The sequence below is a fragment of the Eubalaena glacialis genome, chromosome 18 (assembly GCF_028564815.1).
Source record: "Eubalaena glacialis isolate mEubGla1 chromosome 18, mEubGla1.1.hap2.+ XY, whole genome shotgun sequence".
Classification (NCBI taxonomy): domain Eukaryota; kingdom Metazoa; phylum Chordata; class Mammalia; order Artiodactyla; family Balaenidae; genus Eubalaena; species Eubalaena glacialis.
The window spans coordinates 52,055,842-52,068,663 of NC_083733.1; the positions used below are offsets into that span (position 1 = coordinate 52,055,842).

A 12,822-nucleotide genomic window follows, 5' to 3' on the forward strand; every position below is an offset into this window, starting at 1 on the left:
TGTTTGCCCATCCTATTGATGTCCAGCTATTTCTTTTGGCTGTAAATAGTCATTTTCCCATTTTATTCTAAGTAGGTTTATTGTGTAACTTAATTCAATTCCTTTGGTATTAAACAATGCTCAGCAATTTTGGAAATAGCTTACTTAGTAGCTTTTTCCACTGTGGAATTTATTCAAGAAATATTCAAAATCAAAACTACAATGAGGTATCACCTCACACCAGACAGAATGGCCATCATCAAAAAATCTACAAACAATAAATGCTGGAGAGGGTGTGGAGAACAGGGAACCCTCCTGCACTGTTGGTGGGAATGTAAATTTATACAGCCACTATGAAGAACAGTATGGAGATTCCTTAAGAAACTAAAAATAGAACTACCATACAAACCAGCAATCCCAGTACTGGGCATATACCCTGAGAAAACCATAATTCAAAAAGAGTCATGTACCACAATGTTCATTGCAGCTCTGTTTACAATACCCAGGACATGGAAGCAACCTAAGTGTCCATCGACAGATGAATGGATAAAGAAGATGTGGCACATATATACAATGGAATATTACTCAGCCATAAAAAGAAACAGAACTGAGTTATTTGTAGTGAGGTGGATGGACCTAGAGTCTGTCATACAGAGTGGAGTAAGTCAGAAAGAGAAAAACAAATACTGTATGCTAACACATATATATGGAATCTAAAAAAAAAAAAAAAAAGGCCCCAAGCTATTTTCCACAGCAGCTGCACCATTTCACATTTCTACCAGCAGTGTGCAAGGATTCCTATTTTTCCACATCCTCGTCAATATTTGTTATTTTCTGATTTTATTATTAAAGCCATCCTAGTTGTTGTGAAGTGGTATTTCATGTTGGTTTTGATTTGCATTTCCATAATGACTTACAATATTAAACATCTTTTCATGAGCTTGTTGGCTATTTGTATATCTTCTTTTGAGAAGTGTCTCCAAGTTTTTGCGCATTTTAAAATTTTATTTATTTATTTATTTATGGCTGTGTTGAGTCTTCGTTTCTGTGCGAGGGCTTTCTTTAGTTGTGGCAAGCGGGGGCCACTCTTCATCGCGGTGCGCGGGCCTCTCACTATCGCGGCCTCTCTTGTTGCGGAGCACAGGCTCCAGACGCACAGGCTCAGTAATTGTGGCTCACGGGCCCAGCTGCTCCACGGCATGTGGGATCTTCCCAGACCAGGGCTCGAGCCCGCGTCCCCTGCATTGGCAGGCAGACTCTCAACCACTGCGCCACCAGGGAAGCCCTGCTCATTTTTAATTGGATTGTTTGTCTTTAACAATTTGTTGAGTTCTTTATATATTCTACATATTAAGCACTTATATATGACTTGCAAACATTTCTCTTATTTCATAGCTTGTCTTTTAATATTCTTAATACTGTTTAAGAAGAGGTTTAATTTTTATGAAGGGTTTAATTTTTATGAAGTCCAATTCATCTGTTTTTTTCTTTTGTTACTGTTGCTTTTAGTGTCAAATCTAAGAATCCATTGTCAAATTCAGGGTCATAAAGATTACTCCTATGTTCTCTTAATATTTTCATAGTTTTGGCTCTTATATTTAGGTCATTGACCCACTAAAAGAAAAATTCTGTGTTTCTCCTCCATTGTGGCTTCCAAATTGTGGGGGGGGGGAGGATTTCCCACATCAATCAATTCTCCAACTCCTTGGGCACCAACTGGGTGTCCTACAATTTAACTCAATTCTGACACTGTCTATCTGAAGTTAGTGTCAGATACCACAGGTTAAGGGCTCAGTTCCATAAGACTTCCCCCCACCCACTCCCCACACCAGTCTCAAGTCCCAGCTTGTGACCTGTATTTTTAACCAACTGGTTATAAATTGGGGGTTTCCACAACCCCTTCCTTGGTTTGATCATTTGCTAGAACAGCACACAGAACTCAGGAAAACAGTTTACTTGTTAGATTACTGGTTTATTATAAAAGGATACAACTCAGGAACAGCTGGATGAAAGAGATGTATAGGGCAAAATGTGGGAAGTAGTGCCGAGCTTCCGTGCCTTCTGTAGGCACATCACCCTCCCAGCACCTCCACATCTTTACCAACCAGGGAGCTCTCCAAACCCCATAGTTTACAGATTTTTATGGAGGCTTCATCACATAGGCGTGATCAATTATTAACTCAATCTCAAGTCCCTCTTCCCTCCTTAGAGGGTGAGAGGTGAGGCTGAAAGTTTCAAGCTGCTTATCATAGCTTCGTCTTTCTGATGTCCAGCCCCCTTCCTGAAGCTACCCAGGAGCTCACCAAGAGTCTCCTCATTAGGACAAAAGATGCTCTGATATCAGCCAGGAAATTCCAAGAGATTTAGGAGCTCTATGTCAGAAGCCAGGGTCAAAGACCAAACATAAGAACAAAAGATGCTCTTAGTACCTTTGTCTCTTAGGAAATTACAGAAGTTTTAGGCACTCTGGCCAGGAGCTAGAGACAAAGACATATATATATATATATATATATGTATTTCTTATCATATCTTAATATCACACCCACTTAGGGATAATTTTTGTATATGGAGTAAGGTACGATTTCACCCTCATTCTTTCACATTTGGTTATCCCGTTGTCCCAGAACATTTTTTGAAGAGACTGTTCTATTATCCCTGTTGAACCGTCTTGGACCCTTGTCTAAAATTAATTGGTCATAGATGTTTGGGTTTATTTCTGGACTCTGTATTCCATCCCATAAATCTATATGTCTATCATTATGCCAATACCACACTATTTTGACTACTGTAGCTTTGTAGTAGATTTTGAAATCAGGACGTATGAGTCCTCCAATGTTTTCAAAATTCTTTTGTCTATTCAGGCTCCCTTGAAGTTCCATATAAATTTGAGAATTAGCTTTTCCATTTCTGGGGGAAGGGGGAAGGCCATTGTAATTTTGATAGAGACTGCACTGAATCTGTAGATCACTTTGGGGAGCATTGTAATCTTAAGTCTTCTAATCCATGAACCTGGGATGACTTTCTGTTTATTTAGGTCTTCAATTTCTTTCAGCAACATTTTGTAATTGTTAATGTACAAGTTTTTTACCTCCTTGGTTAAATTTATTCTTAGATATTTTATTCCTTTGGATGCTGTTGTAAGTGGGATTGTTTTCTTAGTTTCTTTTTTGGATTGGTCGTTGTTGGTAGGTAGAAACACGGCTGATTTTTGTGCTGATGTTGTACCTGTAACTTTGCTGACTTCATTTATTAGCTCTAGTAGTTTTTTTAAAAATAGATTTTATGGACTTTTCTATATATGGAATCGTGTCATCTGCAAAAAGAGTTTTACTTCTTTCTTATTTGGATGCCTTTTATTTCTTTTTCTTGCCTAATTGTGCTGGCTAAGACTTCTAGTACATTGTTGTATAGCAGTGGTTAAAGTGGACATCCTTGTCTTGTTTCTGTTCTTAGGGGAATGTTTTCTGTCTTTCACCATTGAATGTGATGTTAGCTGTGGGTTTTTCATATATGCCCTTTATCATGTAAAATAAGTTTTCTTCGTTTCCTAGTTTGCTAAGTGTTTTTACCATGAAAGGGTGTTAAATTTAACAACTGCTTTTCCTGCATCTATTGCAGTAAACCTGTGGGGTTCCCCCCTACCTTGGTCTATTAATGTGGCATATTACATTGAAATTTTTTGTGTGTTAAACCACCCTTGCATTCTTAGAATAAAATCCCAGTTGTTCATGGTTTATAGTCCTTTTAATGTACTGCTGGATTCAGTCTGCCAGTATTTTGTTGAGGGTTTTTGTGTCTGTATTCATAAGAGATATTGGTCTGTAGTTTTCTTACAGTATCTTGGTCTGATCTTGGTATCAGGGTAATGCTGGCCTCATAGAATGTGTTAGGAAGTGTTCCCTTTTCTTCTGTTTTTTTGGAGGAGTTTGAGTAGGATTGATGTTAAAATGTTTAGTAAAATCCACCAGTGAAACTGGACCTGGTTCTTTGTTTGGAGGTTTTTGATTACTGGTCCAGTCTCTTGTTGGACCTGTTAAAGCTCTGTTGAGATTTTCTATTTCTTCTTGAGTCAGTTTTAGTAATTTGTATGTTTCTGGGAATTTTTCTTTTTTGTCTAGATTATCTATTTTGTTGGCATACATTGTCTGCAGTATTCTCCTGAGTCTTTTAATCTCTATAAGGTTGGTAGTAATGTCCTTGCTTTCATCTGATTTTAGTTATTTACATCTGCTCATCTTTTTCTTTAGTCAGTCTAGTCTAGCTTAAGGTTTGTCTATTTTGTTGATCTTTTCAAAGAACCAATTTTTGGCTTTGATGATTCTGTTTTTCTGTTCTCTGTGTTGTTCATCTCAGCCCTAATCCAATATAATTTCCTTCCTTCCTTCTGCTGGATTTGGGTTTAGTTTGCTCTTTTTCTAGTTTCTTAATAAAGATGATTTGAGATTCTTTTAATATAGCATTTATAAATTTCCTGCTTGAGTATGGCATTCTCTACATCCCCTAATTTTGGCAGGTGGTATTTTCTTTTTCATTTGTCTTCAGATTTTTCTTAATTTCCCTAGTGCTTTCTTCTTTGACTTATTGGTTCTTTAAGAGTCAGTTTAATTCACACGTACTTGTGAATTTTCCAGTTTCCCTTCTATTATTAATTTCTAGCTTCATTCCACTGTGGTCAGAGAGAATACTTCATAAAATTCGATCCTTTTCAATTTATTGAGAGTTGGTTTGGCCTAAAATTTGGTCTGTCCTGAAAAATGTTCCATGTGCAATTTAGAATAATGTACATTCTGCTGTTGTTGAGGGGGGAAAAGATATGCTAACTCTTCTAAATGCCTTCACCAGCACTACTAGGGAAGCCACTTGTGCCCTGCCCTTGAGGGTTGAAACAATGGCCAGCCTTTGTGCTGGCCCCTCAGTGAATTTTCAGGCAGATCATGTCATACAGCCCTAATTTTTTTGAGGACAGGATCCCTGTTGCCCACCTGGCATCAGCAAGCTGCACCAGAAACATGGGCCACTGTCCCCAAAGCTACCCTTTACAGAGATGGGAGATGATGAATGGTAATAACCAGCCACTCTGCAAAATGCCAAAATTCACCAAAGGTTACCAGCCTCTTTCTTCATTAGGTGCTCCCTTGGATGCTACAGGCATTTGACTAGATTCCATAGTTCCAAAAAGGTTAATTCAGACTGTTTGCCAGCCCAATAGTTGTTTGGGTGGAGGGACCGATTCCTGGATCTTCCTACTCTACCATCTTCCATGATGTCGCTCACATGTATGTTTTTATTTTAGATAGTTGTAATCTTTTGAAAATAATAGTTTTATAATCTGCCTCATACATAGCATGTTTAATGTTATTGTATATTTACCTAATATACAATATATTATTGTATATCAAATATATTATTTGATGTTACAAATAATATAGCAGTCTATTTTGAAAAAGAGTGGACAGAGTTGTAGAATTCTAAGTAAGAAATTACATTTGATAAATCATGTTATATTTTGACCTCTTTCTTTAGGTACCTTTTCACCAACACTTGCCCAGTAATTTCCAAACTGGCCCTCTGCTTCCTTTTTCATTTTATTTTCCAAGTCACAGAAGAAAAAATACTGGAGGATGGTGGTTGCCAGGGGCTAGGGGTAGGAGGAAATGATACATTGTGGTTCAATGGGTATAAAGTTTCAGTTAAGCAAGGTGGTAAAGTTGTAGAGCTCTGCTTATAATTAACAATACTGTGATGTACACTTAAAATTTTGTTAAGAGGGTAGATCTCATGTTATGTATTCTTACCACAATTAAGAAAAATAGGGAATTCCCTGGCAGTCCAGTGGTTAATTAGGACTTGGTGCTTTCACTACTGGGGCCCAGGTTCAATCCCTGATCGGGGAACTAAGATCCTGCAAGCCGAGTGGCGCGGCCAAAAAAAAGAATAGAAGAAAAAGAAGATGAATCGAAATGATAGCATTAACAAAAATGCTGGTGAAGTATACCTAACAATGAAGTCATCTGCCAGCTTGAAAGAAAAAAATGTAAGGTAGCCTGATGGAAGAAAGTATAAAAAAGAGTTGAGTCTGCTGTTGGAGACAATGAAAGAGTGCATCAGGATCAGGGAGAACCATGCAATAAGCACTTATAAGACTGATTATGTAGCCAAATTGAGCCAAGAGGAAACTTGGGGTGATTGGGCATCATATACTGTTACTCTGTGGCTTTCTGTGTTTAGCTGCTGACCCCTAAAGTGCAATAAATAAATAAAAATAACAGGTTAAAAAAATTAGGGATGAAACAATGATTTTTGACTGTACTGACATAATTCCCTTACTAACCAGTTGCACATGAGCTAATTCATGTATTGAAATGTTTTGTAGCAGAATAGTACTAGTAATTTTCTACCTTTTCTGTGTTTGTCTGGCCTTCTCTCTTTCTACTCTCAATGTCCAGGTTTCAACCTTCACCACCTCTCATTTGTTCTGTTATCTTCCAGACATGTGTTCCCTTCTGATTGCTCTTCTAATTAACTTATTCTTTATAATGCTACAAGAACTGTCCGTTGGGCTTCCCTGGTGGCGCAGTGGTTGAGAATCTGCCCGCCAATGCAGGGGACACGGGTTCGAGCCCTGGTCTGGGAAGATCCCACATGCCGTGGAGCAACTAGGCCCATGAGCCACAATTACTGAGCCTGCGCGTCTGGAGCCTGTGCTCCGCAACAAGAGAGGCCGCGACAGTGAGAGGCCCACGCACCGCGATGAAGAGTGGCCCCCGCTTGCCGCAACTAGAGAAAGCCCTCGCACAGAAACGAAGACCCAACACAGCCATAAATAAATAAATAAATAATTAAAAATTAAAAAAAAAAAAAGAACTGTCTGTTGAAAACATTAAATCTGATCAAATCAGTTTCCATCATTAGAGCCTGTTTCTCAAACTCTTAGTGTGTGCAAATCATTCTTCATGGTCTCTGTTTTCATACTTTTTCATTTTCCCTCTTTTGCTGTATGGTAGCTTTTTTTTTTTTTTTTAAAGGGAACTTTTATTTTTATTTATTTATTTTTGGCTGCATTGATCTTTGTTGCTGTGCTGGCTTTCTCTAGTTGCGGTGAGCGGGGGCTACTCTTCATTGCAGCGCGTGGGCTTCTCATAGCAGTGGATTCTCTTGTTGTGGAGCACGAGCTCTAGGCACGCGGGCTTCAGTTGTCGTGGCACGAGGGCTCGGTAGTTGTGGCTCGTGGGCTCTAGAGCTCAGGCTCAGTAGTTGTGGCGCATGGGTTTAGTGGCTCCACGGCATGTGGGATCTTCCCGGGCCAGGGCTCGAACCCGTGTCCCATGCATTGGCAGGCAGATTCTTAACCACTGCACCACCAGGGAAGCCCGGTAGCGGTTTTCTTCATACCATATTTTGGAAAGTATGCCTTTAGTTTTCAACTCAATTGTTGGTTACCTTTAGGACTGCAAATAACAAATTTTTAAGCCTACATATGTTAATTTATCAACTTCCCCCAAAATTTTATCAGGTGACTCCTACTATAAAAGATGAGTATTAGTTTATGAATTTCCTTTTGTGTTTCCTCTGCTTCTTGTCATTTTCATCTCCCGATTTTTGTTAGAATACTGTGTGAAATAGGTACAATCCTAATTTTTGCAACACTTTGTAACTTTGTAGTCTTTTTCAGAACTATTAAATTTACATTCTATTCTAGCACCTTAGTAAATTGTCACATGTATTTATGTGCTTAAATAGATTTGTTGTCCATCTCTTATTTTTTGATGCCACTGTTTCTGTGAGTTCTTTATTTTGATGTAACAAAGGGTAAGTCTGTATGGCTTATAGTGCACTAAATTTTTTTTTCCTGGAAGTACAATGAAACCTTCTGATCAAATTTAGGTCTTTATGTCAGGATACTTGTTATATCTTTAGTTATATTTTCTCTTATTTGTTCTGTTGTCTTTCTCAGAGACTGTTCTGTTTATTGTTGATATGTTTATTAGTTCTGCTGTTATATTTGCCTTGTCTATTTTTTCTTTCCTTAACTATGCTACCTTTTCTTTTCAGTATCATTTTGATCATAAGAGTTTTATTTTTCTTGAGAATGTAAAGCAGTTCTTTCTGAAATTTTCTTCTGTTTCCTGTGATAAATATTAATCCTGAATGGATTTTTCATTTTTCTTTTGACTACATGGGTATAGTTTGAATGGTTTTGTTATGCCTTAGAAAGCCTAGTAGAGCTTCTCTTTGGTTTTGTAAATAGATGGAAGACCTTTAACCCCACCCCACCTGCCTGCAGCTTCAGGATGAGCTAATCTGTTACTTTGGAGGTCTGGGACTTTATAAAGCATTGTATGGTGGCAATAGTGGTGGTGCTAAGTTTAGGAGTGAGATTGGCCTACTTGTAATTTTCTTAGTCTTGCTTTTTCTAATTCTTTTTAGCCTTCCTTTTGGTTAAAGGACAAGATGTAGGACCTTGTCACTTGCTCCCGCCCTGATAAAGTATTGTTCGGCCACCAGAGGAAGGGATGCTTCAGCTAGGACGTTCTACATCTTTTCCTTTATCACATCTGTGTCCCCATCCACCAAGTTGGAGGGTGCCTGGGAAAATTTCTCAGCATGCTACATATGGATTCTGGAGTCGGTCTTCCGGTTTGCACTAACTTATTCAGTATCTGAATGATAGTTTTTAATAAAGCTTTATGGTATAGGTTTGAGGTATTTTCCTGGTTTAAGGATATTTTAACTTTTTAATTTTCTTTAGTTTTTAGGGAGGCGTATTTTGTAAACCTACAACTATGCCATCATCTTTCCTGGAAGTCTCATAAGTACTAGAAAGAATTTTTAGGATTTAAAAAAAGGCATTATTTAAACTGAAATCTTTATTTTCTATCTAGCTATGGATCAGTTCTGCAGAAAAATGCATACATTCAAAACTTTGCACAATGTTAAGGTGTTTACTTCCTCTAGGACACTCTTTAAATGAATAATATCTGATATTGCAAACTTTCTTATTTGGAGTTTCTATAGGGATGTCAACTTCAGAAGTCTCCTAAGATAGTGAACCTGAAACTTTAGTATTCATAAGAAACTCTTGAGGAATTGGTTTAAAATGCAGATTTCTGTACCCTCTTCCCAGAAAATCTGAGTCAGTGGATTCGAGAATCTTTCTAGCTTACCCTGATGCAGGTGGTCCACAGTTCACCTTTGAGTAATGCTATCTTAAGTGTTAAAATAATCAGATTTAATTATGAGATATATATTTTAGGTAACTAGGGCATTTCAGGCTATCCCATGGAGCTGAATAGTTGACAGCTGCTTTCCTTGGCTTCTAGAGGACGTATTATTCACCAAGATAGATATTCTTTCCATTTTCTTCTCTTAAACCCGAAGCTCAGTTTCCCAAACTTTGGGATTTTTGTAGATTGGGAAAATCTTCACATCTTCACTTACTACACACACACACACACACACACACACACACACGAAATATCACACAGGTTGCCAGTTTTTTATTTTGCTGAATGAGGGCATTAAAAATAAATAACAATGAAGGACATTTTTAACACCTCTTATCACCACCACCAAAGATATAAGTAAATAAAAATGTAGGAAGGACACAACCTCATAATACCGATAGTCTTGTTTGTTTGTTTTTTTAAAGATAACTTTTTTTTTTTTTTTGCTGCGTTGGGTCTTCGTTGCTGCGCGCGGACTCTCTGTAGTTGCAGTGAGCGGGGGCTACTCTTCGTTGCCATGCGCGGGCTTCTCATTGCGGTGGCTTCTCTTGTGGAGCACGGGCTCTAGGCACGCGGGCTTCAGTAGTTGTGGCTCACGGGCTGTAGAGCACAGGCTCAGCAGTTGTGGTGCACGGGCTTAGTTGCTATGCGGCATGTGGGATCTTCCCGAACCAGGGCTCGAACCCGTGTCCCCTGCCTTGGCAGGCAGATTCTTAACCACTGTGCCACGAGAGAAGCCCCGCCAATAGTCTTTTAAATTGAACACATTTAGCTTTATGCAAAACCCACTCTGTTTTCCACTTAAAAAAAAAAAATTTACTTAGCTATAAATTAATGAATACTTTCTCATGGATGGCATTTAAGAACTGCTGTTTAGTACTTGAAACAGTTCATTGTAAGAGGCACTACCTGAATACAGTGAGTAGACATGTATCTCATATCCTCTGTTTTCTCACCAGTTCGGTCCTTTGGTACAGAAGACAGACCAACAGATCGTCCAATACCACCTCGAGATGAAGTCTTTGAATACATTATATTCCGTGGGAGTGATATTAAAGATCTCACTGTTTGTGAGCCACCAAAACCACAATGTTCTTTGCCTCAGGACCCAGCTATCGTTCAGGTAACATAGTAAATTTGTCTTGGAGTTCAACTAAATTTCATGCACATAACTAGCCTTGGATTTTGCCTCTCCTTGTTTTTGTTTTTTAAATTTCCTCGATTAAATGTTCATATAGCTTATTACCATTTTCTAGTTACCTGGATACCCAAAATAACTGAATAATGTTCCCATCCAGGTTTTTCTCTTTAGATAATAAGTTGGGACTAAATAGAGTAAGAAATAGCTGAGGAATTAATTTTTATCAAAAGATACTTTCTGATTTCAACAATGGTTAAAATAGCTAACATTTATTGAGATCTAACTTTATAAGAAGCACTATTCAAAGCACTGCACATATAATAGGACAATCCTCACAACACCCTCTCAGTTTGGTACTATAGTTATTCTCATTTTTATAATCCTCATTTTTATAAGTGAGGAAATTGAAGTAGACCCATAATTTGAACAGACCCAGGAATTCTGGCTCTAGAATCCAGGATGTATGCCACTATATTATTCACACGTGGTTCATATTACAAACCAGGGTGGTGATGGCTACTCTTAGGTAAGATGACTAAGTTTAAAGAAAAAAATGCTAAATCACATTATATATTATGTTTGTTATAGAATACGTGCAATGCACAAACATAAAAGGATTTTAACATGTACAGATACGTTGTTCAATTCCCTAAATAAAATATTAAAGAAGACAATCCTAAGTATTCTCATTAAGAGAAGTTTTTTTTTAATCAGTTAATTTATTTATTTGTTTTTATTTTTGTCTGTGTTGGGTCTTCGTTGCTGTGCGCAGGCTTTCTCTAGTTGCGGCAAGTGGGGGCTACTCTTCGTTGCGGTGCACGGGCTTCTCATTGTTGTGGCTTCTCTTGTTGCAGAGCACGGGCTCTAGGTGCACAGGCTTCAGTAGTTGTGGCGCATGAGCTTAGTTGCTCCATGGCATGTGGGATCTTCCCAGACGAGGGATTGAACCCATGTCCCCTGCATTGGCAGGCGGATTCTTAACCACTGTGCCACCAGGGAAGCCCGAGGAATTGTAAAATTTGTATATTTTATTTAAAACAGAAACACATGATGTCTAAACGATTGTAAATTATGAATTAAAGAAGATGTTCATTATAGTACCTGTTTATATGTTAATTGGAAGCACATAGAAACTCTGAATTTCTACTATCGCAGCAGAGGAAGCAGGTTAACATAAGAGTATTTTTAGTTGCAGGCATAGATGGTTAAAAACTTTGTGGCCCCCATATGGTTTTCCTGCTGAATCCATTTTCTTCTCAAGTTTTTTTCTTGTCAGAAGTCTTTGGTCATTTGCAGTAAAATATGCTTGTTGGTTTTTTTTAACTTCCTCTTTTTTATGCTGTGAGTGATAAAAATCTTAGGTTTTCACAAAACTGACTATTAAAATATATATTATCTTGCATAGAATGTGCCTTCCAGCTATTAAAAGGAAATACCTAATGAACTCTTCTAAAGAAAATATTAAGTGCTATATAAAATTAAAATGGGAAAAAAAAGAGAAAGTACCTTTTAACATTTACTTACTATTTTTCTGAATATAAGATAAGCTTTTTATTAAGAAATAATAAATTTGGTTCTTGCAACATAAACTGGAGAAATTCTCTACTCTTATCTATCCCCTGCTTTTTAAGTCTTACTTTTGAGGAATTAAGTCTGAAAGAATCCTGAGAAAATGTGAACTTCTTAAATGGAGGGAGAAGAGACACATTCTCATAGAAATAGCTGCCTACACCGAAGAGCGATGTTATCGGACTCTCATATCTTTTGATAACTCTCCAGGGAACAACTTATTTAATCAATCAGTTTTATGGAATGAGAATAACCTAGAGAGCACAATTCAAAATGATTTTTAAAAACTTCTTCCAACCACTGTAAATTTTGGCTTTTGATCTTTTGATTCATTCGTTCAGTAGTATTTATTGAATACCTGCCATGTGTCTGACACTAGCAGCAAACATACAGACAGGGTTCTGCCATCAGTGAACTTGTATCCTGGTGGCTGTTAGTACACTTCATATTTATATTATAAGACATTTTATGTTAAGATAAATTAATGTATAAAAGTTTATGTATATACATATTAATATATTTATATATATATATTTTAGGTTTAGTAAGAAGCTTTTTATAAAGTGCTCTTTAACGTAATAATAACTATATTTAAAAGTGTAAGTAGTAAGTGGTTTTGTACAGGATAGTTTGTTTCTGCATTTCTTTCCCGTAAATTTAATAGTATACCTCAAGTGATTGAAAATAAGAGTAAAATCAAAAGTGAGATGTCTTACTTATGTCACCACCAGACTGAAACTTAGTACTATAACGAAATTTGATTTTTCTCATATTTTTTCTTTAAGCAAAGTTAGTTTACTTATTCGGGTAACTTTTCTTCGGTTCTTTCCTAAATCTGTTGTAAAACTGAACTGAGAGGAGGAGTTCATTATAGAAAAAAGCATTTATAAATCACATTGCGTACAATTG

At 37.3% G+C, this 12,822-nt stretch overlaps 1 protein-coding gene across 4 annotated transcripts in view; it reads left to right on the top strand.

Moving 5' to 3' along the window:
* The window catches only part of LSM14A (LSM14A mRNA processing body assembly factor), a 49,866-nt gene that overhangs the window by 12,287 nt on the left and 24,757 nt on the right, over window positions 1-12,822 (top strand). For all 4 annotated transcript variants that reach the window (XM_061172776.1, XM_061172777.1, XM_061172774.1 and 1 more), the window contains exon 2: window positions 10,163-10,326. In XM_061172776.1, coding sequence (XP_061028759.1) covers window positions 10,163-10,326 — 164 coding nt within the window. The remainder of the gene's footprint in view (window positions 1-10,162; window positions 10,327-12,822) is intronic.